Here is a 26332-nt window from a genome sequence, read left to right as displayed (position 1 = left end):
TATCTACTACTGTATTTGTTTGTATTTAAGTTGTTTTATTGGGGAAGAAGAACGAATAATCTAAATGTAGAGCAGTGAAGCAAAGGATTCCAGACAGGTAAATGTGCTGGGAGGAGAAGCTGTAGAATCCATTGCAACCATCCTGTTTGTTTCTCAAGTTCAAATAGTCAAATAGTCCCCATTTTACAGAGGAACGTGTAGGCAACATTTGCTTTTGGCTCTCGGTCTCCCTGTGGGCCACTCTGATTCCAGCAGAATGAAGATTTTAACATGCACTTATTTGAAATACCTTTTCAGTGTGAGTTCTTAATAGTTATATTCATTTAAGATAGAAGGAAAGGTGAGGAATTTGTTCAGAGAAATCCTCCAGCAAGCTGGCCCCCACAGCTCTTTGAGGGAAGAGTTATTGCACCTCCAGGCATTTGCTTTGGGGGATTTCCTTTAAGGCTTAGTTTTGATGGTCACCTGGAGGATGTGTGGGTGGCACGTTTAATAGGGTGCATTCATCTCATGTTTTTGGGGTTCTTGCATCACAACAGCATCAAGAAACATCAGTCACAGTTCCTTTACATTGTTGAAAAGGGGAGGTGCCAGAGGCATTTTCCAATATTCCTTTTCTGCAAGGATTTCAGTTCTCATGATAAGTCATTACTATATATTTTATTAGCACTGAGCTCATAAAGGAGGGATCAGAAATCCATAATGTATTTTAGGAGGCTCAAGATTCCTACAAATAATCAGTAGTCAACAATTAAAATACTTACATTTTGCTTCAAAATAGTTGTTGTTTCCCATGTAGGCTTTTCTCTAAGTGACTGTGGGAGATCACATAAAATGATACCCAGATCATCCATGTCTGTTGCAACCTGTTTATATTTTAAAATAACATTAAAAAGCTGACTCCTAAAAGTTAAATACAGGAAAACAGTAATTTCCAAGTTAATGAAGCATGGTGTCAGGAAAGAAGTGGTTTATTAGATATTAGGAAGAAATTCTTGGCTGTGAGGGTGGTGAGGCCCTGGCACAGGTTGCCCAGAGAAGTTGTGGCTGCCTCATCCCTGGAAGGGTTCAAGGGCTTGGAGCAACCTGGTGTCCCTGGAAGGTGTCCCTGCCTGTGGCAGGGGAGTGGTACAAGATGGTCTTTAAGGTCCTCTCCAAGCCAAACCAATCTGTGATTCTATGATTTACATACATAAAACCCCCAAAGCAGCTGTGACGTGTAATGCACAGGATAGCCTTTAAAAATAGCTGAACATTGATTAGTTAATCCTCCCTCTGACACATCCATGCCTTTGGAGGAGTTCTGGCTGCTGGGAAGCACAGCCTGCATCATCCCATGGCCAAATGTTCCTCAGAGACGTTCTTGCTCACAGCCCTTTGCTCACAGGCATTCTCAGAATGTCCCTCAAAGAGGAGCAGGGGAGCTGAAGGCTGAGGCACAGCTCTGAGTGAGTCATTGCTGAGGATGGTTGAATTCCTACTTCTTGTTGGTAGAAATTAACATTTTAAGACCACTCTCATCTCCACATGGTGTAAAGCTGTTAACTTGTTGCAATCAGTTTAATTCTTTTCATTTCCTTAATTGGTGTTCAAACTTGGCATCAGAAAGCAAATGTGCCAGCGACGAAAACGCATTGAAGTACTGTGAAACAACAAAAATTACATTAATTCTGGCAGATTGTCTTGATCATATACTGCTCTGAACTCCCAAATCCTGTATGCACTGTTCTTCCTCTTAACTTCCATTTATTCCACAGAGGAGTTTATGGTCTTGTCAGTCTATTTGTAACATAAAAGGAAGATCAGTCCCTGGTAGCCTCACCTCGTATTGACTGAGTTTATGGTGAATGTGCTCGTAGGTAGAGATTTAGTCTTCCTTTTGTAGAAGAAACTCTTTCATCCTTTGTGCTCCCACTCAGCTCTAAAGGTTGGCACCCACAGAAGGTTTAACATCCTTCTGGAGAGTAAATGATGAGTCAGGGTAACAGAGCCACATTCTTGGTTAAAATCATGTCAAGGACGGAGGAAAAGCTCAGGGTGAATTAAGTGGCTGGAAACGAAATGAAGCAAAGCCAGTTACAAGTTTTCTCCATGTTTCTGTGTGGTTTATGCTGTGTTATTTGCTGGTTGTTACTCTCAAAATAATTTTAGAAAATACGTGAACACTGTTAGTGTTGCTTGGAAGGCAGTAAGAAATGGAGTTGGGAAAGGAGTATGCCCTTTTACAGAGATAATGTGTGATCATGGTTGATTTTCTTGTTTTCCTGCTTCCAGAATTCTCTAGCTGATGTGACCTGCTAATCAGAAAGGAGGGAAACATCTCAAAGCCATAAAATTTCAATCTTCTAATTAGAAAAAAGGCACCTTGGATATTTTTGTTTTTATTTAATTGAAATTCAGCCTCTCATCGTGTAACTAAAAAAATTTTCTCGTGTTGCATTTAGTTGTGGGTATTGGATGAACAGCAGAAAGGTCTTGGTTTTGAGCTCCTGCCACTTAAAATTTTCATGTTGTTTTGCATCTCACTTGGACTTACCTTTGGCTCCAGTCTCCCCTTTTTTTGCAACATCTGTATGGGAAAAAAATGAAATGGAGCGACAGAACTCTCTTAAAAAAACTGATTTTGAACAATTGTCACTGTGAACTTACTTATGGCCAGTCTAAAATGGGCATAAATGTCTGGGTAGGAACAGTGAGTTTTGGAGGGTAGCAGAGTCACCCTGGTTCCTGCTGGGAATCTGTGCTGGGAATTTTAGCTCTCCAGTCCCTCACTGATGGGGATCACAGGATGTGGCACCAACATTTCTCAGGTGTTTCCTTGACTTGGGGTGCAGATTTGAGGTTGCTGATGGTTGATGTATTTCAATAACTCAGAACAGTAGACACTTCTGGGAATTCATTATGCCCAGTTGCAAACAGATAACCCTGATAAAAAAAGGACCTCTTATAAAAATCCAGATATCCAAATGGATTGCAATAAGCATATCCATGAGGGGTCGGTCTTTCTTATTTTGGCCAGCAGCAAAAAAATAGCTGATGGTGGTGATAGTTATTCAGGTCTTATTCAAGTGGCTTCTCAGGAGGATTTGGTGTCTGTTCTGGTGTTGATACCAGCACGGTTTAGGCTTCCTCTGCCAAGGGGCTCACACACCAACAACAGGGAGAAACAGGATTTGGGGGGTCTTACACAGGTGGGTGAATATTACAGCCAGGTTTTATGTCCCCACCCTATGGGAAAGCTTTTGATCTTTCCCTTTTGCTTTTCTTCAGGTGAAAATCCTTCATCTCAGTGAAATGGTTAAATTCTGACTGCAAGGGTGCTATTTCTAACCTGCATTTCTGCTGCTCTGACCTGGAGTTCTGGTTTGGAACTGTGCCCACATGAAAGAGATGGCTTTAATTCAACTGTTCAGAAGTATTTCTGAAGATTTACTGCTATTTGCATGTATTTAGTTTTCACAGTTTGAGCCATATTGCCTTTAACCAGTAAACATCACAGGAGATGGTAGAAATTTCTCGATCTTGGAGTGGGTTTGCAGTTTAGATGGAGAGAAAAGAGCTGTGGTTTCTATAGCAATACTTCACTTGATAACCTGGAAGAACATACTAATTCTATAGATAACTGCTTTTCCTTATATAATCCCTGTAATGTGCCACGGGCAAGTGGTAACTGATGCTGTACAATGTTGTGATTACACATTGAATTTCCTCCAGTTATTTCCCAAATAAAAATGGGAAAGTAAGACACAGATACTGCCTCTGCCTGATTGTAGGTGAGCCCTGTTGGGCTTAGAAGGGATTCAGTGAAACAGGCAGGGCTGGATTCATTCTGATGCTGGGCAGATTGCTTTCTGCTTAGCAAGCCAGCAGCACATACATTCCCATTTCCCTGCCTATTTTCCTGCCTTGAAGCTTAAAGTTCAGAGAATGCAGAGACAACTGAAATGTAAATTGCTCTTCTGGTTTCCTTCTGGAACTGCTTGTCACTTGCCTGTTATTTTTAATAATGGAATGATGAGATTTTTTGACACGTACTGTGCGTCTTTCCTCTGAGGCAGCTGCAGTCCTGCTTGTGCAAACTGCCAGGCTGGCAGGAAGAAAGTGCCATCCAGAAAGCATTGCAGGGAAAAGGGTTTATTACTTTTTTTTCTGGTCTCTGCTAGAAGCTCAAAATTACGTGAAGATACGTAGATGTTATTTCCCCTCCCCGCCCCTCCCACCCACCAATAAATTGACTTTATTTTAATGATTTTCACCTGAATAAAAGAAAAGCTTTATTTCATTTATGGGTTCCCATCAAGCTTGTAAGTGTTTATCTCTTTGAGGCTTTAAGTTGTAAATGTAAAACTAAGGGATTTATAATAATAAATTATAGAAGTGACTCTAAAAGTGTTTCCAAATATAAGCTGAAATCAAGCACTGGAGCTTAATTACAAACCAAATACTGTCTGGAGCATCAAAGCCAGGAATGACTGGAGAAAGGATTGTTCTGCAACCTGGGCTAAAATTGGGCTAGAAAGATGAGTTAACCAAAAAAGCCCCAAACAAGCAAAGAACCCAACCCAGAAACCCCTTGAGTTCCTGTGAATTGTTTCAGTCTTGTAAATAACAGACCTCTTCTGCGTGAGAGAAGTATGTGAAGTGTGTTGGTGTTTTCATTGTGAGGCTCACACATTCCTTCTGTCAGGGACCGATGCCTTCCCTGACCTGCATTTCCTTTTTCTCCTCCTGAGGTGCCGCTTCAGTCTGCTCAGTAAATTTTGTTTTCTGCCTGTTTCACCATTCCATGGGTGCAGAGCCAGATGGAAAGTGGTTTGGGTTTAGTTCTTGCTCTTAGGCTTTTGCACAAATAGATGGTTACTTTGCATGTTTGCTGTTTTCATTTCTGACTGCGCTTGTTTTCACAGCCTGAGGAAGAGCTCGATCCTGAAGAGAGGGACAACTTCCTCCAACAGCTTTACAAGTTTATGGAAGACAGAGGTAACACTGAATTTTCCCTCTTTTCTTATCTCTAGTCCGCTTTTTTAATGGCACAGCACTCAAAGGAAACTCAAATCCTCCCTGAGGTGTTTTGATTTTGTTTTGCTTTCACAAAGCCTTTTTTATGTCAGCACTCCCTGTTAAATAAGCTCTTGGTTGCTTCCTGACAGCCTGGCTGGGAGTTCTGCTGCTGGTAATCTCAGGCTGGAACCTGAGGAGCCTCTTCATGGCTGGTGAAATCCAACCAGGAGAGAGTGGGAGATGTGCCATGGTCAGGTCTCCCTGCAGAGCTGCCCTGATCATGCAGAGATGTTGCAGTGATACCTGAACAGGCAACTGGAACGACTCTGCTTTATTCTGTAGCTAGAACAAGAAAACAATGTGATCTTAAATGTCTGTCTTTGCAGAATTAAGGGAGATTTAGTAAATTAGAATAGTTGAAGTCTTGGCATATGATGGATCTCAGCAGTGCCTGTGCTCTGGATAGAGAGCAGGATGTACCTGCTGACTTGGGAGAGCTGCTGTTGCATAAGACATTTGCATTTGCAGTTGTGATGAGACTGACACTAAAATGGAAGGTTTTTCTGTTCCTTAGCTCCTCTCATGCCTCCCTCCTTTTATGCTAAAGTATATTCAAGCCTGAAAAGTTTTGTGGTTTAGACTGTTTTCATTTTATTAATTTTACTCAGGAAGTCACCATTTCAGTTCAAATACTGTGTGTGTTTATCCTGCAGTAGCCTTGGTGGAGGTAAATTACAAATGCATTTACTGCCATTTTACTATTTTTCCTTCATTTTTCCTTGGCAAAAGTGACCTGAATGTGATATTTCCATAGCAGCATACTACAGCAAACGTTGAGGTATTTGAGTTTGAAATAACCAGAGCTGAGAGTAAAACATGAAGTGCTAATTTTCCCCCCCGCCTTTTTTTTTTGTTGTTTTAAAATTTATGGGGAAATCAAGTTGCCTTTGTAAAAGAGGGTCTGCATCCCTTCTAATGAGGTGTGTTCTAGACCACAGAATCATAAAAGAACAGTTTCAAGTCTGTTCAGTATTTCCAGTTCTTATCACGGGTTTAGTAATTGATTTTGTGTTATAGCAAAGAGTTCTGGAGCTCATCCAGTACAGTTTTGAGGCCTCCTGTGTATAACCAGTGTTTCTGGAGAATAACCTGCCTTAGGGGAATAAAAATCTAAATTGGTCTGGGAAAAAACCTCCCTCTGCTGCTGGGCTGATCCCCAATTTTCTTCTCAGGTAGTCTGATTCTTTCCCTTTTTCTGCTTTCCTCCTTCCTCAGTCCCTTTCCTAAACTCTTAGACTACAAACCAAGTAGGGACCATGTCAGGGCCTTGTGAAGGCAAAAGAAGAAAGCATTTTTGGAGACTCAGTCCAGGAAATACTCTGTAAGTCATATGTGGATTGAGCAATGTGCAGGAAGGGCTTTTTCAGGACTGGGCCTTTGCCCCTTTCTGTTTTGTTGGTTTTTTTTTTCCCCTCTGTCCTTACAGCAAGATTTCTGTTCCCACCACATTTGTTCTACATTCTGGTCTCTCAGTCTGAGTGGTTTGATTCATGTAATCATGACAGTATTCCCAAAGTCCTGTAAAATTATTTTAATGATTCCAAATATAATTGCATGAAGATGAAGGATGATAAGAAGCAGCAGGGGAGAGGTTTGATATTCTTCCTTGCTGGGAGGATTATTGTCTACGGATGCAGCCACTTGCCCCAAGTCACTTTTGGTTTCTGCTTTTATAAATAATTATTGTTCTTGATGTCATTGCCACTCATCTGATTTGAGTTCTTTCTTTTCCCTGGAACTGTCCCAAATATTCACATCCAGTCAGGGCTCTGTGCTTTTTCCCATTCTGACAATTTGCCTGTATGACTCTTTCTGATCCAACATTTCTGCTTCTTCCTCATTCCTTTCAGCCCACAGTGTTTTGAGTTAATCTCTTCACACATTGCTGTATTCCAGCATTCCTCAGGTGTTCTGTGGAGCTTCCTGCAGCTCTGGCTGTGTCCTCCACACTCAGGAGAGCAGCAGTGGGATGCAGCCAGTTGGATAGGGATTATTAATAAATTTGGGTGGCTAATAAACCACCCAGAGCTGAGTGATCACTCGAGAGGGTGAAGCTTTAATTGGTGATTGGAAACTCCTGACTTGTGACATACCTTAAACTATTAAATTAAAATGCAGAGAGATATTTGTCATCAAATTTGTGCTAAAGCATTGAAAGAGGCAATTTGCTGTTCTTTAGGATAACCTCTTCTTTCTGATTTGTTTTATCCAGGTACTCCTATCAATAAACCACCAGTTCTGGGCTACAAGGACCTTAACCTCTTCAAACTTTTTAGACTGGTTTATCAGCAGGGTGGGTGTGACAATGTAAGTGTTGGATGTTTCCTGAACTAAATATGTCCATTCATGTTCATAAATGGTTGCCCAGGGAAGCTGTGGCTGCCCCATTCCTGGAAGTGTTCCAGTCCAGGTGGGATGTAGCTCTGAGCAACCTGGTGTAGTGGAAGGTGTCCCTACCCATGGCAGGGGGGTTGGAATTGTGAGTGTTCTTTAAGGTCCCTTCCAGCCCAAACTGTTCTATGATTCTAAAAGGCTGTGGCCTCTGGCTGTGTTAGACATAATTCCTTAATGTTCTTGATTAAAAAAACCTGAAAATTTCCTTTTCTCTTTCTTTTTCCCCCCCCAAAGATTGAGAGTGGTGCTGTATGGAAGCAAATTTATATGGACCTTGGCATTCCTATTTTGAACTCGGCTGCTTCCTACAATGTAAAAACTGCTTATAGAAAGTAAGTTCTCATATTGTGTAATGGTGAAAACATTTTTCCATATTTTTAGTAGCATGCACAACGTTCAAGCAATTTTTGATAGTTCAGTGAAACAGCAGTTGCCATCCTTCACTTAAGGAACAGTGCTGAGGATTGAAATGGTGGAGGAAGGGAGGGAGTGCTCAGGGCTGCCTGAGTTCCTCTTGCTCCAGTACGTGAGAAGTCTGCTCATTTTCTATCAAGAAACATTCCCTTTCAGCTTGTGAGGGGCTATTTCAGAATACAACAAAGAAATTTATAGAGTAAGCTTTGGCAAATTCAGCTTTGCAGGTTGTGGTGATTACCAAGAAGGTACTGTCATCATTCTGGAGGTGCTTTGTGCAGCGAGGAGAATTTTATACCAGTTTCTTTAACTTCCTGAAGAATGCTGATTGAAAAAGGACATGTTTCAGATTGGGTACTTAAATATAATCTTTGCAGAATTTGTAGAACAATGGCTTTAGGGCATAACTGTGTGCATGTGGCAGTAAATAGTAAAATCATTACTTGTAATGAACAAATACATAAATCTTTTTCTTCTGACCTTTGGTTTTCAGTTGTGTTTTAACTTTTGAAATGGAAACCTTCTAGGAATGACATTTTTCAAGCTGATTTTCTAAATGAAAATTATTTTCATTATTTATCCTCCTGGAAGTTTGACAAGAAACAATTGGGCTTTTTGAGTAAAAGGAGAGAATGGGGTTCTCTTGCCTCGAACCTAAGGAAATTTGGAAATAGGGATGACTAATGACTCAACTCATGTTAATGTTGATGAAGATGAAAATATTCAGACATCTTCAGTGGGATTTGAACTGGGCACATGTTTAAGGTCTGTATTTTACAAAGAAGAGTGTTTATCATAAAAAGAATAATTGGTAACTGTGTACTGGGTTGCTGTTACAGTGGAAATAACCATAATGTCATTTAGGCACATGATAGTGTGTTGTAACTTGCTTATTTATTCATTGAGGAATAAGCTAATTAATCTCTCTCTCACCTGTAACTGGATTAGAGTGTGCACAGGCAGTTATATGAACAAGCTCGTGCATGGCTTTACTGTCAGGAATTCTTAACTGGATGGGAATGAAGTTAAATATGTGGGAAGCACCTGTGTGTGTTCTTTCTCACCACTTGACTAGTGTGCAAAATTGTTTCATTTCAAAATCTTCTCTGGCTTTTTAATTTTGTTTATTTGGATTTCTTTGCTTGCCATTATTATTTTTTTTCTTTCCTGAAGTTAGTGAGCAGGAAAATAGGTTTTATGCACTTGAATAAATAGAAAATAAACCCTGAAATATAAATGGAACCTGATTTGTCTGCAGGTATCTGTATGGTTTTGAGGAGTACTGTCGCTCTGCAAACATTCAGTTCAGGACCATCCACCACAATGAGCCAAAAGTGGTAGAAGACACACAGAAACACGTGGAACCAATGGAGGAAAGCGTGAAAGAGGAACAAAAAATGCCCCCAACAGAAGTTAAAAAAGAAGCAGAAGAAAATTATTCCAGCAGTGAAAGTGAAAAAGAAGAGGTAGAGCTAAGATCCCCCAGGGTGAGTGGTTTGCACTGATTCCTGTTTGGTCCTTAACAAAACCCCTTTGTAGGGTGAACAGTTTCCATGGTGGGTTTTCCCTGGGGATCGATTGCACTTGGGAATTGGTGTTCTGGTACAAGGGTAGGTTCTGTGAGTGTTAACTGTCAGTTATGTTCTACCTGGAAATGGAGCTGGGTTTGATGATTTCTTCCTGTTCCACCCCATCCCTGGGGTTTCTCAGGCTGTGTTGGGTGTCGGATGTGTTTTGATTCAGGGATGGGTCGGGAGCTCCCGAGAGCTGTGGATCATCAGAACGGGGAAACCCAGCAGGACAGTCTTGGTTGTAGGTGAGGATTTCCACAGGCACATGGAACCTGGAGCTCTCTGGCAAGAAGCAGGAATACCAAAGGCCTGCTGTGGCTTTAAGAATCAAAGGAAGACCCATTTATCTGACTTGGTTTTTAATCACAGTGTCACTTCTTCTAATAAAAGAAACACTCCAATTTTACAATATACAGTCAAAAGCAGAGGGAGAAACACTTAAGTTCAGTCTTCATTTGTCCTTAAATGCTCCAGAGGTGAGGGTTATATTAGTGGCTACATAGATATGAGGATACTGAACACCAGGGAGAGTGCAAACAGTACTTTGGAGCTGTTGGAATATGACTCTGTAGAACTCATGTTAATTCTGTTTAAAAGACATTTTTCTTTTGTGTTCCTTAGAGCATGACTGCTGAAGGACAAGGAATTATTCCTTTTTAATTGTTCAAGTTGTAAGGGTTCTGTTCAACTAAAATGTAATTCTGGGAAAGTACCTCCTGAAAACCAGCTTTTCAAGCAAATATTGGCCTTTTAAATTAATGCATGAAAAGACACAGTGTGAACACAAGTTGAGATCTCTGCCTGACTGCAGGTGGTTTTTCCAGGCTGTATCAGCCCCAGTGAACTTCCTGACATGGCGTTAGCTTTGTTTTTAGTGTGTTCATTTATTTTCGAGGATTTTTTTGAGCAAACTGGTAAGATGATAATAAAGAAATGGTAAAATATTTTGATCTTTTTTATCATTGGCTGTCTTTTAATTTAGCAATTATTAAATATTTGGTTATATATTTTATTATTTTTTAATCCAGTCACCAGCTATTCATTAATTACTATTTTTCCAAAGTATTTGCTGTTATGCTGCTGTGAATTGTAATTATTATAGTGCCTTCCTTACTGTCATCTTTGGATGCCCTTCAGATAATTAATCTTGCATTCAGAATGTATTTTAAATGTTCTGATTGAAAAGCAATGATCCTATCAAGAGTCTTTTAATAAACAAAATGATAAACCTGTACTAGATCCCCAAAAATCAGTTGCATCAGACATTTTGGCCCTTTCTGTCAGAGCAACAAACCTTACAGGTCCAACCAAATGTCCTGAAATCCTCCAGCAATTATTCAGAAGCTCGTCCTCTTCATTCCAAATGAAGAGATTAACAAAATCTTTAATCTTAATATTTTAGAACATTTTGCCTTTTTTTGTGTTATCTCCAGCCTTTCTTCTGTTGTAAATCTCACTTTTTCTGCTGAGATTTGGAGAGGTTATAGAGAAAACAATTGCCAGGAGTCATTAAACTGATATTTCTGTTTTAGGGACGAAGGAGACTTGCCCGTGATGCAACCCCTGCTAAAAAAGATGGTGAAGAGGATAAAACACCAGACAAACTAAAAGAGAGTAACAAAGAAAACAAAGATACAGAGGAAACACCTGAGAATGCAGAAAAGAAAGAAAACGAAACTCCACTAGGGAGGAAAAGTACACCAAAGCAAAAAGAGAAAAAGATCAAAAAACAGGAGGACTCTGACAAAGAGTCGGATGAAGAGGAAGAGAGGCAGAGAGAGAGGTAACCACTGGCTTGTATCACCTTCCTCTGGGTTTGTTTGTGCCATGGTGGAGCTGTGCTCCAAGCAGGAGGATACACAGAGCTGGAGACCTTCCTAATGTGTGGGAATTGGGGACCTAATTCACTCAGCCGGGCAGGGAAGGGCACGTTTTATTTCCAATAAAACAGAGCCAGCTGTCCTTCATGGAAGCAGCTTTTCTGGTAGATGCCAGACTGTTTTTCCCTGTCATTTTATTTGCCAAGGTTGTGCTGGTGTTTTATCACACTGGTACCTCCAGACACCACGGCTGTGACTGTGCCAGGTGCTGTGTGGGTGGGGAGCACTTTGGGAACACTTCTCTGGGCAGTCAAAATACAAAGGGCAAATCCCTCTTCTCCTCTGCTTTTGTTTAGGCGTTTCCTGATAGCTCCTGAAGATCCAGGCTCCTTGTTTTTATTGTATGTCAGGTGACCAAGCCATCAAGGAGTTTTCTTTAAGCAGTGTGGATGTTACTTCTCTTAATCAGAAACTCATCCTCTTATATGCCACAACACTATAGTGCTGAAGGCCAGCAAAAACATTTCATTAAAAACAAACCCGTAGTTTTTTTGAGTATTTTCTTTCTTGGTGACTTTTTTGTAGTTTAATTTCTACTTTATCATAAATTCGCCCTAAAATAGGGAGAGAATTATAGGTAAAAATAGGTTAATTTTAATTCTTGCAAATATGTTGAAGTGTAATACATAAATATTAGCTGTAGGTGTAATAAGAACTGTGCAGTCACTTCTAATCTTGACTAAACACCCTTGCAAACAACTCTTTTCCAATGGAGTGGTGTTTGTATCTATGAGAGGATCACTGTGATGGCAGTCTAAGCTTATGCACAGTTTGTAAAGTGTAACTGTAACTTCTACAGTTAAGCAAACTCTGTCAAAATCAAGCCTACTTTAAAAACTGAAGCTCATTCTTCATGTCTTACTGAGGAGCCAAACACTGAGCTAACTTATTCCTCTCTGTATTATCAAAATGTTAATTTAAAAAATAATCTTTAGGCCTTGAGGTTGTTGTACACCTAATAAATTGAATTTAAATTACCATTTTCTGGATATTTCTGGTTCTCACCCTCAGTCCAGGCCAGCTTCAGAGGCAGTGCAGGGTGCAGAAAAGGAAAAGAATTTTACTTGCAGCCTTTTTCTTTGTAGTAGCTTGGCTACACTCATTAAATGTTAAAACATCATTGTCACTAATTAGTGGGCATTTTAAATACATTTTACTGCAGGGAGGAACTTGAGAACAAAGGAGAATCAGAAGGTGAAGAGGATGAGGAGGACACAGAACCCTGCCTGACTGGAACCAAAGTGAAAGTAAAATATGGACGTGGAAAGACTCAAAAAATTTATGAAGCCAGTATTAAAAGCACAGAAATTGATGATGGAGAAGTTTTATATTTAGTTCACTACTATGGTTGGAATGTAAGGTGAGGAGAACAAATTGCCTTTCATTTCTTTGTCGAAAGGCTTATTTTCAAAAGAAATGTTTGTTTTTAATAAAATTAAGGGTAAAGATGATCAGTGACATGGCTCCAAATTGAATTATCAACAATACAGGCTCTGACTCTATTGCACTTTTCAGTGTTAGGGATTTTGTTCTAAAATTTAGTGTTTTGCACTAAAATATCAGAATATACTTCTGTGTTTCCAAGTTTCCACCCACCTTAGTAATCCTCACTCCTTGCAGGGGTATCCCTGAATTTTATTGTGTCAGCACTGTCAGATTTTTTTATTTAAGGGGGTCATTGATAATGGTGAAAGCATTTACAATTAAGTGCATGAAGCACTGGAATTTTGGCAACAAAATATATTCTTGTACTGAAAGTTAACTGTGGTTGCAAAGAGTACAGAGAGGAGGAGAGGGCGAAGCAGCAAAGAACTGCAGAAAAAAAATATATCAAATGCTTCTGGCAGCCAATCTCTATATGCAACACTGCTGTAGAAATGGATTATTTTGCTGTTGATATTAAGAGCATTGTGCTTATGTAGACAAAAATACCACAAAATTGATACTTTTTAAAAATACAGCACTTTTGGTATATAACTTAAGGTGTCCCAAATATGTGAAATAACTGCCACACTTCAGAGCTGACTCAGTCCCCTGAGTTCCAGTGCTGCAAGAGACAGGGAAGTTTCTACCTTCATTCCCCCATCCCATCATTTATTTATTTTTTAGGGGCTGGAAATCTAATTCATCTTTCTAATGCCAGATCCTGCACGTGTTTGTAAATCCATGCTCTGCTATCATGGAAGGGTTTGGGTTGGAAGGGACCTTAAACTGCAGCCACTTCCACCCTCCTGCCATGGACACACCTTCCACTAGCCCAGTTTGCTCCAAACCCCACCCAACCTGGCCTTGAATTTTCCCTGCCTCTCAATAATAAATATTTTCCGTAATTTAGCCTTTTAATGCTCATATTCTGTCAGAGTTTTTCTGTGACATCAGTGATAACAGCATGTTGTTATTCCCTTTTAGATACGATGAGTGGGTGAAAGCTGATCGAATTATCTGGCCTGTGGACAAAGGAGGACCAAAGAGAAAACAGAAGAAAAAAACAAAAGTAATTATCTCAATAAGTTTTTTGCAGTACAATATTTAATGACTGGGTGAAAAAAAAAAGGTTATTTAAAAAAAAAACCGAAAAAGATTATTCAGTCCATGATCTAGTTTTTTAATAGAGCAGAAGGAGGAAAGTTTTGATGGTCAGCAGTGAAAAAACATTAACAAAAATTCACTGGTTTCCCCTCTATTTAAAAAAAAAAAAATTCAGTCCACAGTTTAGATTTTTAATAGAGGAGAAGGAGAAAGGTTCTGGTGATCAACAGTGAAACTCGAATAAAAATTCCTTGTTTTCCCCTCAGAGCAAAGAAGACGGTGAAAAGGACGAGAAGAAGGACGAGGAGAAACAAAAGTCCAAGCGTGGGCGGCCCCCTCTGAAATCTACTCTCCCATCCAACACGTCTTGCAGCTTACCCAAAACAGCCAACAGTGAAGGTAAATCCGGAGCCAGAGGTGCACGGAACAACTTGTCCAATCCCCCACCATTCCCAAATGGAACCGAAGGTACATCTGTGCACTCGTGTTCTGGCCTGGAGGTGCCTGTGAGCGGTGCTGGCACTGCCCTGTCAGAGCATTCCAGTCCTGCTTAACCAGGCAGTGCAGCAGCACTGTGAGAAAGCAGATTTTTGGTGCAGACTTGACTCCATAAAAATTAATCCTTTCGATTTTAATTTTAGCAACACCTCGCAGGCAGACGAGACGTAGCTCAGGAATGTTTGATTCTGATAGAGGATCAAACGGTGAGTGATCTCAGTCCTGTGTATACTTTGGAGGTTTTTTCAGTACCATTCTCAAAAGAAGTTTGATTTTTTTATTTTTTTTTAACCTTTTTTTTTTGGTTGGTTTTTTTTGTTGTTGTTGTTTTTTTTTTCTTTCTCCTTGTGAACTTTATTAAGGAAGTAGCTGAGCTGATGCTGCTGAGGGGCACGGTTTGCTCACAGGAGAGCTGTGGCACAGAAATGACTGTACAAATCATTCCATGTTCTTCAGCCAGAGCCTTTCACTCCTGATATGGAACGGGCCAAATCCAGTGCTATAATGATAGTCTGTGTTGTGGTAGTTAAGTCCTCAACCTCAGTGCTACATCATCCAGCAGAGTTGTTAATTATACACAAATGGCAGCAACATTTTTGATATTTCTAAGCCCCTCTGAGCAAGAACTCAAGTGAAATCACTGTTAGTGCAGGTCCCTGAATAATCTTCTGGTAATGTAGCAATGCTTGCTCTGTGTGTGGTGCACCACTTGCACATAAGTTTAGCAGTGAAATGTCCATATTATTAGAAGGATTTTATTTTTGATTTTGGTTTTTATTTTTTCTGTTTGGGGCTGCATGGAGGGGAGTAGTACTGATTTTTGGTTTTGTAATCTCAGGTGGGGGAGGCAACATCCACAGGTTGTGGGAATCTGAAAAACTATTTTTGCTACTATAAACTGTAATTCATTTATATTGGCTTATCTGGGAAACAGTAGCAGGAGAATTATAGACATGAACTAAATCATATGACTAAAATCATCATCCAGATGCTCCTTGAACTCTGACAGTATCACTACTGTTGCAGTTTCATAGAAATTTTAGGTAAAAATAAGAACTGTACCAAGTGTGTTGAATAATACAGGATTTTTTAAGCTGATGTAACTCCCTAGATTACTGAAAAGAGAGGGGGTTTTGTGTGGTTCAAATGAGAAATTGTGTTGTAATTAATTATTTAGGGTGCTGTTTGCTTCTTTTTGAAATTTCTTTAGACTCTGGCACATCTGACAGTGAAGCAGATGAGTCATCTGAAAAGAATTTGAATGAAGAATTTTCTCCAGAAACTTCAGAACTGGAAAAAGGCGAAAAACTCCGTGATGAGAAGCTTGATGAAGAAAACCCAAAGATCCCTCATGCATTGAAAGAAAATGACAGGACTCAAGTGCAGCCACTAGAAACACTGAAACTGGAAGTTGAGGAAAGTGAACAAATAGTTCAGATTTTTGGAAATAAAACGGATCAAATCGAAGAAATCAAAAGAGAGGCTGAAAAATCACCCAAGGGAAAAGGGAGAAGGAGCAAGACAAAAGATCCCTCTCTAGAGAATGCAAAGATTGCTCCAGGAGGCCAAGAAGAGGCAGCAAATGAATCTCTTACAGAACCTGAAAGGTTAGATGGGTCTTCCTTGGACTGTAAAGAAAGTTCCAGCACTACTGAAAGCGAGACAGAACCTTCTACAAAAGATAAGAAGCTTTTGAAAAGGAAGACTCTGGAACAGGCGTCACCCGAGAAGAGAAATCGGCGAGAGAGTGAGATGGAAGTGCCAAATATCGTATCTGAAGAGAGGACCAATGAATGTACTGGAGCAGAGGAATGTAGAGGGATGAATGCTGAGGAGTCCCTCAGAACTGGACATGAGGAGATGCCATCCCTGGTGGCGGAATCGGCTCCGCGCAGTCAGGAACTGAGGAGTGACAACTTCCAGCGTCCCGCTGAAGCCACCGAGAACGTTCCCTTAAAGGACGAGGACGACACGATGCCCCAGATCGGTCCCGAGACTTTGCTGTGCCATGAGGTGGACTTGGATGACTTGGACGAGAAGGAGAAGAGCGGCAGTGAAGACACAACAGCAGAAAAGCCAGACCCCAGTGCTCCGAACTCCCACCCCTCTGCCTTACCCCCCGCGGTCCCCTCGGGATTCCCGGTGGCCTCTCCCCTGGCCCTCAGCCAGGACGAGTCGCGGAGCGTCAAGAGCGAGAGCGACGTGACCATCGAGGTGGACAGTGTGGCTGAGGAGTCCCAGGAGGGGCTCTGCGAGAGCGAGTCTGTCAACGGGTTTGAAGCCAGCACCACATCAAGCAATTGTAGTATTGCTGTGCAAGAGAGAGAGATGGGAGAGAAAGGTGAGCATTCCTGGGAAAAGTCACTCCCTGCTGTAATCGTTTCCAGAGTTGGCTTAAGTCCGGTGTCACTTTGCTAAAAGTTGTTGGTTGTTTTTATCTTCTGGTTATAGAATCACAGAATGGTTTGGGTTGGAAGGGACCTTAAAGACCATCCAGTTCCACTCCCCTGCCATGGGCAGGGACACCTCCCACAAGACCAGGTTGCTCCAAGCCCCATCCAACTGGGCCTTCAACACTTCCAGGGATGGGGCAGCCACAGCTTCTCCGGGCAACCTGTGCCAGAGCCTCACCACCCTCACAGCCAACAATTTCTTCCTAATATCCCATCTCACCCTGTCAGTGTGAAGCCATTCCCTCTTGTCCTGTCCCTCCAGGCCCTTGTCCAAAGTCCCTCTCCAGCTCTCTGGGAGCCCCTTTAGGCACTGGAAGGAGCTCTAAGGTCTCCTTGGAGCCTTCTCTTCTCCAGTCTGAACAACCCCAACTGTCTTATCCTGTCTGGTTTTAAATTTCTCTTTCTTGCTTATAAAAAGAGCTTGTTAGCAGCAGAAATATTTGAGTTGTCTTGTGTTTTTTGGTTTTTTCATTTTTTTTTCCTTCTCATGTAGGTCAAAAAAGACCCAGTGACAGCAACAGTGGAACACTGGCAAAGAAACAAAAGCGAACTCCAAAGCGAACCAGCGCTGCAGCCAAAAATGAAAAGAATGGAACAGGTACATTCCTGGAGGGGGAGGAGGGGAAAGGTTCTCCTGGCCTGTAAACATGGATAAGAGCCCACTGTTCTCACTGTTACCCACTGTTTGCAGTGAATGGAACTTCCCTGTCAGGGTTTTTCATTTTTGTTCATCAAGATTATTGGTGGTGAACAACTGGAGGGAACTTCTGAGCTCTGTGGTAGCAGAGTTACTGGGAATCTCTTGACTATTTTATATTACTTAGGAAAAATTACTAATTGTGTACGTTAGCAGCTACTAAATATTTACCATTATGCTGATTTTTATATATTACATTGGTTATGAATTTTGGGAGAGAGTAACTTTGAAGTCTTACAATAGGTGTTTCTGGTGGGGGAAAAAAAAATTGCCATTTATGAAGTACAGAAAAATGTTTGATGCTAAAGAACAGCTTTTCAGCCAAAGGAGTTTTTTTCTTTCAAGTATGTGATTATTTTCTAACTTGCTTATAGAAATGTGAATTTTTATGGTTCTGTAGCTCATTTTCCACAGATTCACAGACTGGTTTGGGTTGGAAGGGTCCTTAAAGATCATCTCATTCCAACCCCCTGGGTAACTTTACTGGGAAACTGGGTAACTTTATGGAAAAGGAACCACTTAAAATATTCCAGTGCAGAAAAACATTTTGCTGTTAATATTAGAATCACAGAATCACATTCCATGTTTTGGGGTGGAAAGGACTTTAAAGATCCTCCAGTTCCACCCCCTGCCATGGGCAGGGACACCTCCCATTATCCCAGGTTGCTCCAGGCCCTATCCAGCCTGGCCTTGAACACTTCCAGGGATGGGGCAGCCACAGTTTTTCTGGGCAACCTGTACCAGGGCTTCACCACCCTCACAGGGAAGAATTTCTTCCCAATATCCCACCTAACCCTGCCCTCCTTCAGCTTGAGGTCATTCCCCCTTGTCCTGTCACAGAATTTTTGGTGATCATTGTATGAGTGAGTCAATGTTTTTAGCCCTCGTGACAGCACTGTTATATTTTTAAATATCAAACTAAAATATTAATTATCTGACATACAATATTCAGACATATTTGACATGCCTGTGGAAAACCTGGCAATTAGTGTGGGGATCTAAAATATTTGAATATATCAGCTTAGAATATTCTATTACATATTAAACTTTTATACTTTTAATCTTGTTTCAGAACTGTTCCTTTAGATGTGTAAAGCAATTTGGTCACTCTTTACAATCAGTTGCTACCTGCCTTTAGCAATGCAGGGATAATCTTTAAGAAAGGAATTCTAGTGTCTGCTCTATGTTAGAAAGCCAAAATAAGTGATTTAAGATAGTTTATCAGTTCTCTAATATTCTAATTTTGATGAGTTTATTTACTATTTCTGTGAAGAAATTTGACTTTCACTTTTTAACTAGGCCTAGTCAGCCCTTGAATTCTCCTGCACACTTGCAAGTTCAGTGCATGTTGTGTCTGATGTTACACGTGGAATCTGGTATGGTTTTCCCTTGGGTGCACTCTGGGATCTTCTGAGCAAGAAGCAGCCTTTTTTCCTTAATCATTGCTTTTTACTATAACCACTATTTTTAAAATGTCAAGGTGGGTTTTTTTTTTTTTAAATCCGAATTAAATTCTTCTCATTGCAGGACAAAGTAGTGACAGTGAAGACCTTCCTGTGCTGGACAGTTCCAGTAAATGTACTCCTGTAAAACACCTCAATGCAGCCAAACCACAGAAGATTTCTCGGTCTCCTGCCAGAGTGATTTCCCCTCACATCAAAGATGGGGAGAAGGATAAACACAGGGAGAAGCACCACCACCAGAATGCTTCACCCAGAGTGTACAAGTGGAGTTTCCAGCTCAGTAAGAATTCTTTAAATTACTTGAATTAGAAGGAATTTAGAAGAAAATTTGTTCTGAAAGAAAAATGTGCAAATGTTGAGACTCTAAATTAGGTGTGGGCTTTTTATGGCATAGCCATGGAAGTGTGTTACCCCTCATGCTGTGGCTTACATCCACTTTAGATTTGTTTAAAATGGCCTTAATAAAGCTATTTTTTCTTCCCACTTTTAGATGAACTGGACAATATGAGCAGCACTGAAAGGATCTCCTTCTTACAAGAAAAACTGCAGGAGATACGAAAATACTACATGTCCTTGAAGTCAGAAGTAGCAACCATAGACAGGAGAAGGAAAAGATTGAAAAAGAAGGACAGAGAAGGTAACTTTGAGATTTGCTTTGTGCTTTGCATGACAAATCAATGCAACTGGAGGCTAAATGATAATATTTTTTAAAAAAAAGTTATAATCTGTTTGTATACATATTTAGAAAGAACATTTGTGGCTTTTCAGAACTTGAACCCTACAGAAATATTTACTGACTCTTTTATAACTGCATGTTAGAAGTTTGGACTTCCTAGTGCAAGCTTGGTCCGAGTTTTCAGTCAGGGTAATGACTCCCCTGAGTTCTCTCTCAGTAGATGGGTGAGGTTAATCCAGTTTCTGTGAATGGAGCAGTGAAAGCAGTTGACAAAAAAAATCTGTGTTCTGTGATTGTGCTGCTTCTTTTTAAACAACATAATGGCCAAGGGAACCATCACTGTGAGCTGTACTTTGATAATCTCATGCTGATGGGTTGTTTTGTGTGTTTAGTGTCACACACAGGAGCATCCATGTCATCTGCCTCCTCAGACACTGGAATGAGTCCATCCTCCTCCTCTCCTCCCCAGAACGTGCTCGCTGTCGAATGCAGGTGATACACATTTCTCTGCCTTGCCAGCAACTTGCTGCCATGGACATAAATCCTGAAATTCAGCCACAGAAAGCACTCAACTGGTCTGACATTGCCAAGTATATCCTGTACACACTTCCACTGCTGGACTGTACCTGTTCTCCCCTCCCACCCTCTTCTTTTGTTTAATTTACTGTTCAGAGAACTTAAGCTCATTGGTAACTGAAGGTTTGTAGGCACAACGTGACATCCTTGTCATTGTGTTTGTTTTTTTTTGTTTTGTTTTGTTTTGTTTCTTGTTTGTTTGTTTTTTTTTTTCTTAACGCAGAGAAAGGGCACTTATCAAATTTGAAAAGTTATGTCCAATGAAGCATTCAGGTGTTCTAGGGTGATCTTAAAAAAGCAAGTGCACCAAGCAGACATCAGAGTATTAATTACCCGAAAGAACTGAGTAGCTGCTGCACTTTCACCGAGCTGTAGGTAACTCTTGGTGAGTAGTTCCTCTTCGTGGAAGCACTTGCTATACAGAACTGCCAAAGTATGTGTTCAGCAATGTGCCCAGTTCTAAAGGTGTAAATGGGACAAAATAAATTGTGAAAGGAAGTGTAGTTGACTGAAAACTACAGTTGTAATAAGTCTTCCACTTTTTATAGGATTTTTGAGCACACAATTATGCAAATATTTTAATGTTTATTAATGTTTACAGTGGAATTGTGAATAGGTTTTCAGTGGACTATCTTATCCCTTGACAAAAATATTTTGTCTTTTTTCTATGTAATTTCAGAGTTTTTATTTTGTTACAAAAAGACGAAAAATGAAATATATAACAACAATGAAGTTATTTAACAAGATTTCTAAAGCTGAAATTTTTGTGTAAAATAAGGTATCTTGCAACTTGTTAAATATATTTATTCAGACATTGGATGTTGTATTTTTATGTATTTTTTAAAATATTAATAAAATTGGAAAAAAAAAATTCTAGGTTAGTTCACTCTTTGGATAAAACATCCTTCTCAGTTCTGGCTCTTCAGGAGGAGTTATCCAGTAGCCATTCCTGTACTTCCAATGGGTCTGTCTACGTGTCCTCCCCCACACAGATCTGTCAGTGGGCATCTGGCTTAAACTAAACTTGATTTGGAGACTTTGGCAGTCCTAGTACTTAAACCTTGTTTGGAGGAACCAAATTTCTTGGGTTGCCCTTAAGATCCTTTGTCACAAGTTCTTCTGTTTGCTGTACTGCCGAAAAAATTTCTATCTCCCAAAGTTGAGATGCAACAATAAAGTAAAAGCAACTGTGTGTGCTCTGTCTGTGGATTGTCCCACGGGCAGATGCAGTTTGTAAATAACTCTTCCAAAAACCATGTATTTAAGACAGTTTGCATATACATTATGTATAAAAGTGATTTTTTTAATCAATTTTTTTATTCATGTTTGTACATTGAAAGGGGGTCTGAGCCCCTTTTTCTGTGTTTAATATGCTGTAGAGTAAAAGCATAGATGCTCTAGACTGTATATCAGGATATTTGGTTCACACGGCAGAGGGTCAGAAGGAAACACTAGTGATGGCGTAGCATTACTAAAATTGATGTTTCTTGAAATTTCATTTTGCAGCATTTGTCAACTTGTGATTCCAATTCCTTCCATTTTCGCAGAAAATTAAAGAAAAAGTACTCTTGTAAATGCACTTTTTCTGTCTTTTCTTAAGCAAAGCAGAACTATTTCAATGTAAGATAAATATGGAGCTCACTAGACAGCGCTAATAAAGGCCATGTTTTAAACATAGGCTTTATATTCTATTTTTATTTAAGTGATTGTTCTTGTAAATGTCTGGGCTTAACCTAAATAGGAAAATTAATCTCCATAAATTACTGTAAAGACTTTTTCCTAAGAGCTAACTTTTACTGTTAATCTTACAATAGCTACGAATAAAAAGCTATACTCGTTCAAAAGGAAGTAACATGGGTCACATGTTTAATATTTGCAGAAGGAAATTGAAAATCTGGTGAAATAACAGGATTAATTGTATCTTGTGCAGATATCTAACCTGTCTACACACTGTGAGATCTCAAACAGGCACATACACATACTCAGCACAGAGGATGGAGGAGCTGAGCCCGTCCCAGTGTGTGTTCCCAGCTGACTGCTGCTCCCTGTCTCTTAGGAGTGTTTAAAACACTGCCTGGAAAACTGAAGGTATGATTCCATAAGACATGGAAACCATTCCGAGGGGTGATTGCTCCTTGACACAGAGAATTTGCTTCCTTACTGCTCTTCCCACCTGCTCACCTCGCACTGGTCTCATGGAAACACCCACACCCCCAAAAACAACTCACATCATTATTCTGGCAGGACACAAAACCTGCAGGAAAAGGTGGGACTGGCAAAAAGGTGGACTCCCACAGATTTTATCCTTCTGGGAAGGAGCATATCATTTAACCAGTTTAGTCAGTAGATGTTTGCAGTAGTTTCCTGTGATGTTGAAAAAAACCACAGGGAAGAGAAGATTAACTGGGTATCTTTGGGTTATCCTGGATTAAAGGTGAAATCAAGAAGAAACCCTAATAAGATCTATGATTTATAACTTTACTATAATCCCCTTATTGATGCTTTGTTGACAAAATAAATTCCAAAGCATCTTCCATTGCCTTGGATGAAAGCTTGTGTTGTTGAAGACACAGAATTATGATTATACAGAATTGGGATTTTTTTAAAGAAGAGTTTAGATATCGTGTTTGCAAGACCAAACAAAAATCAGGCATCCTCTGGGCAGTGTTGGTGCTGTTCTCCTGCCTCCTGATCTCCTACAGTTTTTCCTCAAAACGATACTTGTTTTATTTTAAGCTTGCTTAGGAGGTGAGAACAAAATTATGGTATCAAATACTGTTAAAATTGTTAAAAAGAACAGGGCTGTAAGAAAACTGGACTCTTCCCTCACCTCCTGCTACTGCTACAAAGAACTGTCAGATTTCTGGCAGAGTTCTTACTTTCATATGAGCATATATCTGAAAGCTGGAAGAAACTTTGCATGCAAGGGTATAAGGTAAGAAAAGATTCATTTTCCTACTTGTTTTGGTTTTTACTTTCTTTCCGTAAAGTGTGTCAGCTGCACCTTGTACTGGTGAGTTTCTGTTTTCCTCTAATGTGAAAGTTTAGCAACACCCAGTTAAATCTCTGCTTGGTTTTGGCTCCTCCATCAGATTTCGTGTGTCTGAGGAACTTTCTCTGAGGAACTTTCTCTTGCTTAATCTGCCTGAGCAGCTGAGGCAGGAGAAGCACAGATGTCAGAACAATAATAACAAGCCATTATTTCAACAGAGGTGAAGCAGATTTCCAGTAGTAATTATCAGTGAAAGGAAAGCGTAACAAGGGCAAAGAATCTGTGTCTTCATGAAGTAAAATGTGTCTGACCTTCATGGGAGCAGAAAATCTTTAATTTGAAGGACAGCAGCAGGGAAAGGTGATTAAATCACTTTTTGTGGTAATGTGCACACTTGGGTCTATAATTTTTTTTTAAAGGTGCAGTATCAGAATAGACAGAAAATTTAAAAATAGCTACATATTGTTTTATGTAGAGGGGGCCTTGTAGTAAAGGCTGCCAGAATTACTCAGGAAGGCTTTGATGTAGATCTGGAAAGAGAATGTGAATCTTAGGATTGTCAACTCTTGTGCCTCAGTCAGACCATCCACTGCTGAGAAATCCTCTCTCCAGACAGGTTTGTCAGCCAGGTGGAATTTTCACATTAGAAAAAATGAATGTTCTTATAACATGTTCTTCTTTTCCCCATTAAAAATATTCTTGGATGGCTGAGGCAGCCAAATGGATTTTCTGGGCAGCATCTACTGGAATTCTCTTACCGCAGTAAGTCTGAGAAGTGTTGTTGTCTTCTTTTTAAGAAAAGAGCAGGTTTGGTTTGATGGCTTGAAACAAATCTGACATGAGCTGAGAGCCAGATTTAGCAGCAGAGACAAAAGATGAATCTGTTAATAAAAGTTTATTGAGCTGTTCTGTGCCCTTGCCTTTACAGAAATTATGCACTAAAATTTCAGTTATTTTTACTTCTCTGTACTTGGGATTTTATTATTTGCAGGATAAAGGCCACCTCTGGAGATGTGAGGAACATCATAAAGCAGTGGAACCAAAGGGGATGTTGCCAGAGACTGACTCACTGTAATTCCAGGGTTTAGGAAAAAGACATTTTATAACTAGCTCTCACTATTAAGCTATTGCTCTCAAATTTTGAGAAAACCTGTCATTCTCCCATATTACCAAACACCAAATAGGATGGTTTTTTAAAATGGTCTCTGTGAGAGTTTAAAATTATTCACCTTTATTAGTTACCACTAAGTATCTGGGATTTAATGGGCTTTTGGAAATCTGTGAGTTCCCCAAATTCCACAAGGATTTATTAGTCCCATCCATTGCTTTGGAGGAATATGAACTTCAGTTTTTTGTGTTACAGTGTTACTGGTCTGAAGATGTGCTGGTTTTAGTGCCTGGAGTTTTGTGATCAGCCACAGCCCAGTGACAAACACTGTGTGGTCATTGAAGGAAAACTGAAAAGATAAGGCAGAGTTAGTTGTGAAAGCAGACCTTGCTAAGAACAGGGCTTTTCTGGTGTCTTTGTTTTGAATTATCTTTGCTGTTTATGTTGCTATTCCTGCTCCTTCCCGTTCCAGAGGAGCCCTGCCTTGTTTCAGAGCAGGGCTGTGCTTGTTGGTGCTGCTGCAGCTCCCTGCTGTTCACCCCAGTTAAAACCCCTGTTGCTTCCCCTGTACCAATAGTTCACAAACATGAAAAAGCATCTTTGTTTGATGGCACTTGGCCTTAACTCCCAGCACAGCTCCCTCAGTGCAGCAACCACAGCAGCTTTGCAGCCTCACTGTCTCTGTTTCAGTGTTTCCAGCAAAGATCTGCCCCAGAGCTCCGTTACACTGTGAAAACCTGCAGGTTTATCACTCCCCTGCTTAACTCTTCCCCGGAGCCTGTTGGTGAGGGACAGTGCTGTGTTTTTGGTGATGTCTGTCTTTGGTGAGGGACAGTGCTGTGTTTTTGGTGATGTCTGTCTTTGCTCCTCAGAGGAACCCTGACCACGTTCCCATCCCAGGCAGTGTCTTCAGCTATTTCTAAACTCCTCCTCTAATCCCTCATCTGGGTACAGCTTGACCTAATTTGCCAAGCTCCTGCCAGCTATGCCAGTTTCATAAGGAGGGGTAAGATGTGGAATTTGTGTGGAACACTTTGTTATTTTGCACAAGAGTGGTTTTTTTCTTTCTTTTTTAACGAGGCACTTGTTTATGTGTATGTGCAGCTCGAAACCTTCTCTCTTGATGCTCCTTTATTCCCTGAAAATGACTTCCCTTGTGCATGGGGGAAGTGCAAAGCTATTTAAAAAGGGGGAAAAAATAGAAGATGAAGAAAAAAAAAACAACAAAACGCCCTTGATTCCTTCTGCTCATGTTCTGCTTCCCACCCTGCAAAGGACCATTGTGTGCCATCCCATTGGCTTGGAGGGAGGGGCAGAAGCTCAGGAGCAGTGGCTGAGGTGGGCAGGAGAGCCCCTCTCTGACAGGGAAGTACTTTGGCAGTGGAACTAATAAGGAGCAATATTTTGTTGGTCTGTGCAGGTATTTGAGTGTGTTTAACTCAAGACTGTGAGAGCAGCCCCACTTAATCCTGTGGGAATAATTATAGGAATGTTATTCACAGGCAGTGCAGGAGGGGGCTGATTTTTGTGACTGAGGCTTGGCTGCTGCTGCTGCAGCTCTCGTTGTTTCCTGGTTTTTCTTTGGAGAACTCTGAACAGTTATCATGAGTGTGATTTCTTTTTGGTTCAGAGACACTTTGCAGCATCCCTGGGCAGGGTAACACATCTCTATGTCTTTGAACAATCATTTGGTGTTACACGTAGCCTGGAGCTGGTTTCACATAAAGCCTTTGTTGCTGGAATGTCCCAGCACACAGGGACATGTCCCCTGCAACGTCCTGCCTTCCCCAGGGATGTGTGGGCAAGCAGTGAAATGTGTTTCTCCTCTTCTAAATCAACCCATATTTTCTTCTCTTTTCTCTGGGGAATCACAGGATGGTTTGCATTGGAAGGGACCTTTAAGGATGACGTAGTTCCAACCCCCTGCCATGGACAGGGACACCGTCACTAGCCCAGGAATCAGACCTCAGGCAGGCTCTGTTCCCCTGGGGCTCAGTCTATCCTTGTTTCCTCCCCAATG

General features: G+C 40.6%; 1 protein-coding gene across 3 annotated transcripts in view; it reads left to right on the top strand.

The window, feature by feature from the left end:
* Positions 1–21782, top strand: part of ARID4A (AT-rich interaction domain 4A) — a 44529-nt gene extending 22747 nt beyond the window's left edge. The window contains exons 12-25 of one of the 3 annotated variants that reach the window (XM_017831742.1): positions 4908–4980; positions 7274–7368; positions 7690–7787; positions 9128–9356; positions 10973–11223; positions 12483–12680; positions 13730–13814; positions 14116–14248; positions 14491–14553; positions 15558–16688; positions 17294–17398; positions 19025–19240; positions 19451–19597; positions 20029–21782. In XM_017831742.1, coding sequence (XP_017687231.1) covers positions 4908–4980; positions 7274–7368; positions 7690–7787; positions 9128–9356; positions 10973–11223; positions 12483–12680; positions 13730–13814; positions 14116–14248; positions 14491–14553; positions 15558–16688; positions 17294–17398; positions 19025–19240; positions 19451–19597; positions 20029–20132 — 2928 coding nt within the window. In that variant the 3' untranslated portion in view covers positions 20133–21782. Of the gene's footprint in view, positions 1–4907; positions 4981–7273; positions 7369–7689; positions 7788–9127; positions 9357–10972; positions 11224–12482; positions 12681–13729; positions 13815–14115; positions 14318–14490; positions 14554–15557; positions 16689–17293; positions 17399–19024; positions 19241–19450; positions 19598–20028 lie in introns of all 3 variants that reach the window. The other 2 variants (XM_017831741.1, XM_017831743.1) reach the window with 2 other exon arrangements.
* The last annotated feature ends 4550 nt before the right edge of the window (positions 21783–26332 follow it).

This window comes from Lepidothrix coronata, unplaced genomic scaffold, assembly GCF_001604755.1.
Source record: "Lepidothrix coronata isolate B3197 unplaced genomic scaffold, Lepidothrix_coronata-1.0 Scaffold196, whole genome shotgun sequence".
Taxonomy (NCBI): domain Eukaryota; kingdom Metazoa; phylum Chordata; class Aves; order Passeriformes; family Pipridae; genus Lepidothrix; species Lepidothrix coronata.
The sequence above is the reverse complement of the archived record's forward strand: the minus strand, read 5'-3'. Positions and strand labels throughout refer to the sequence as shown.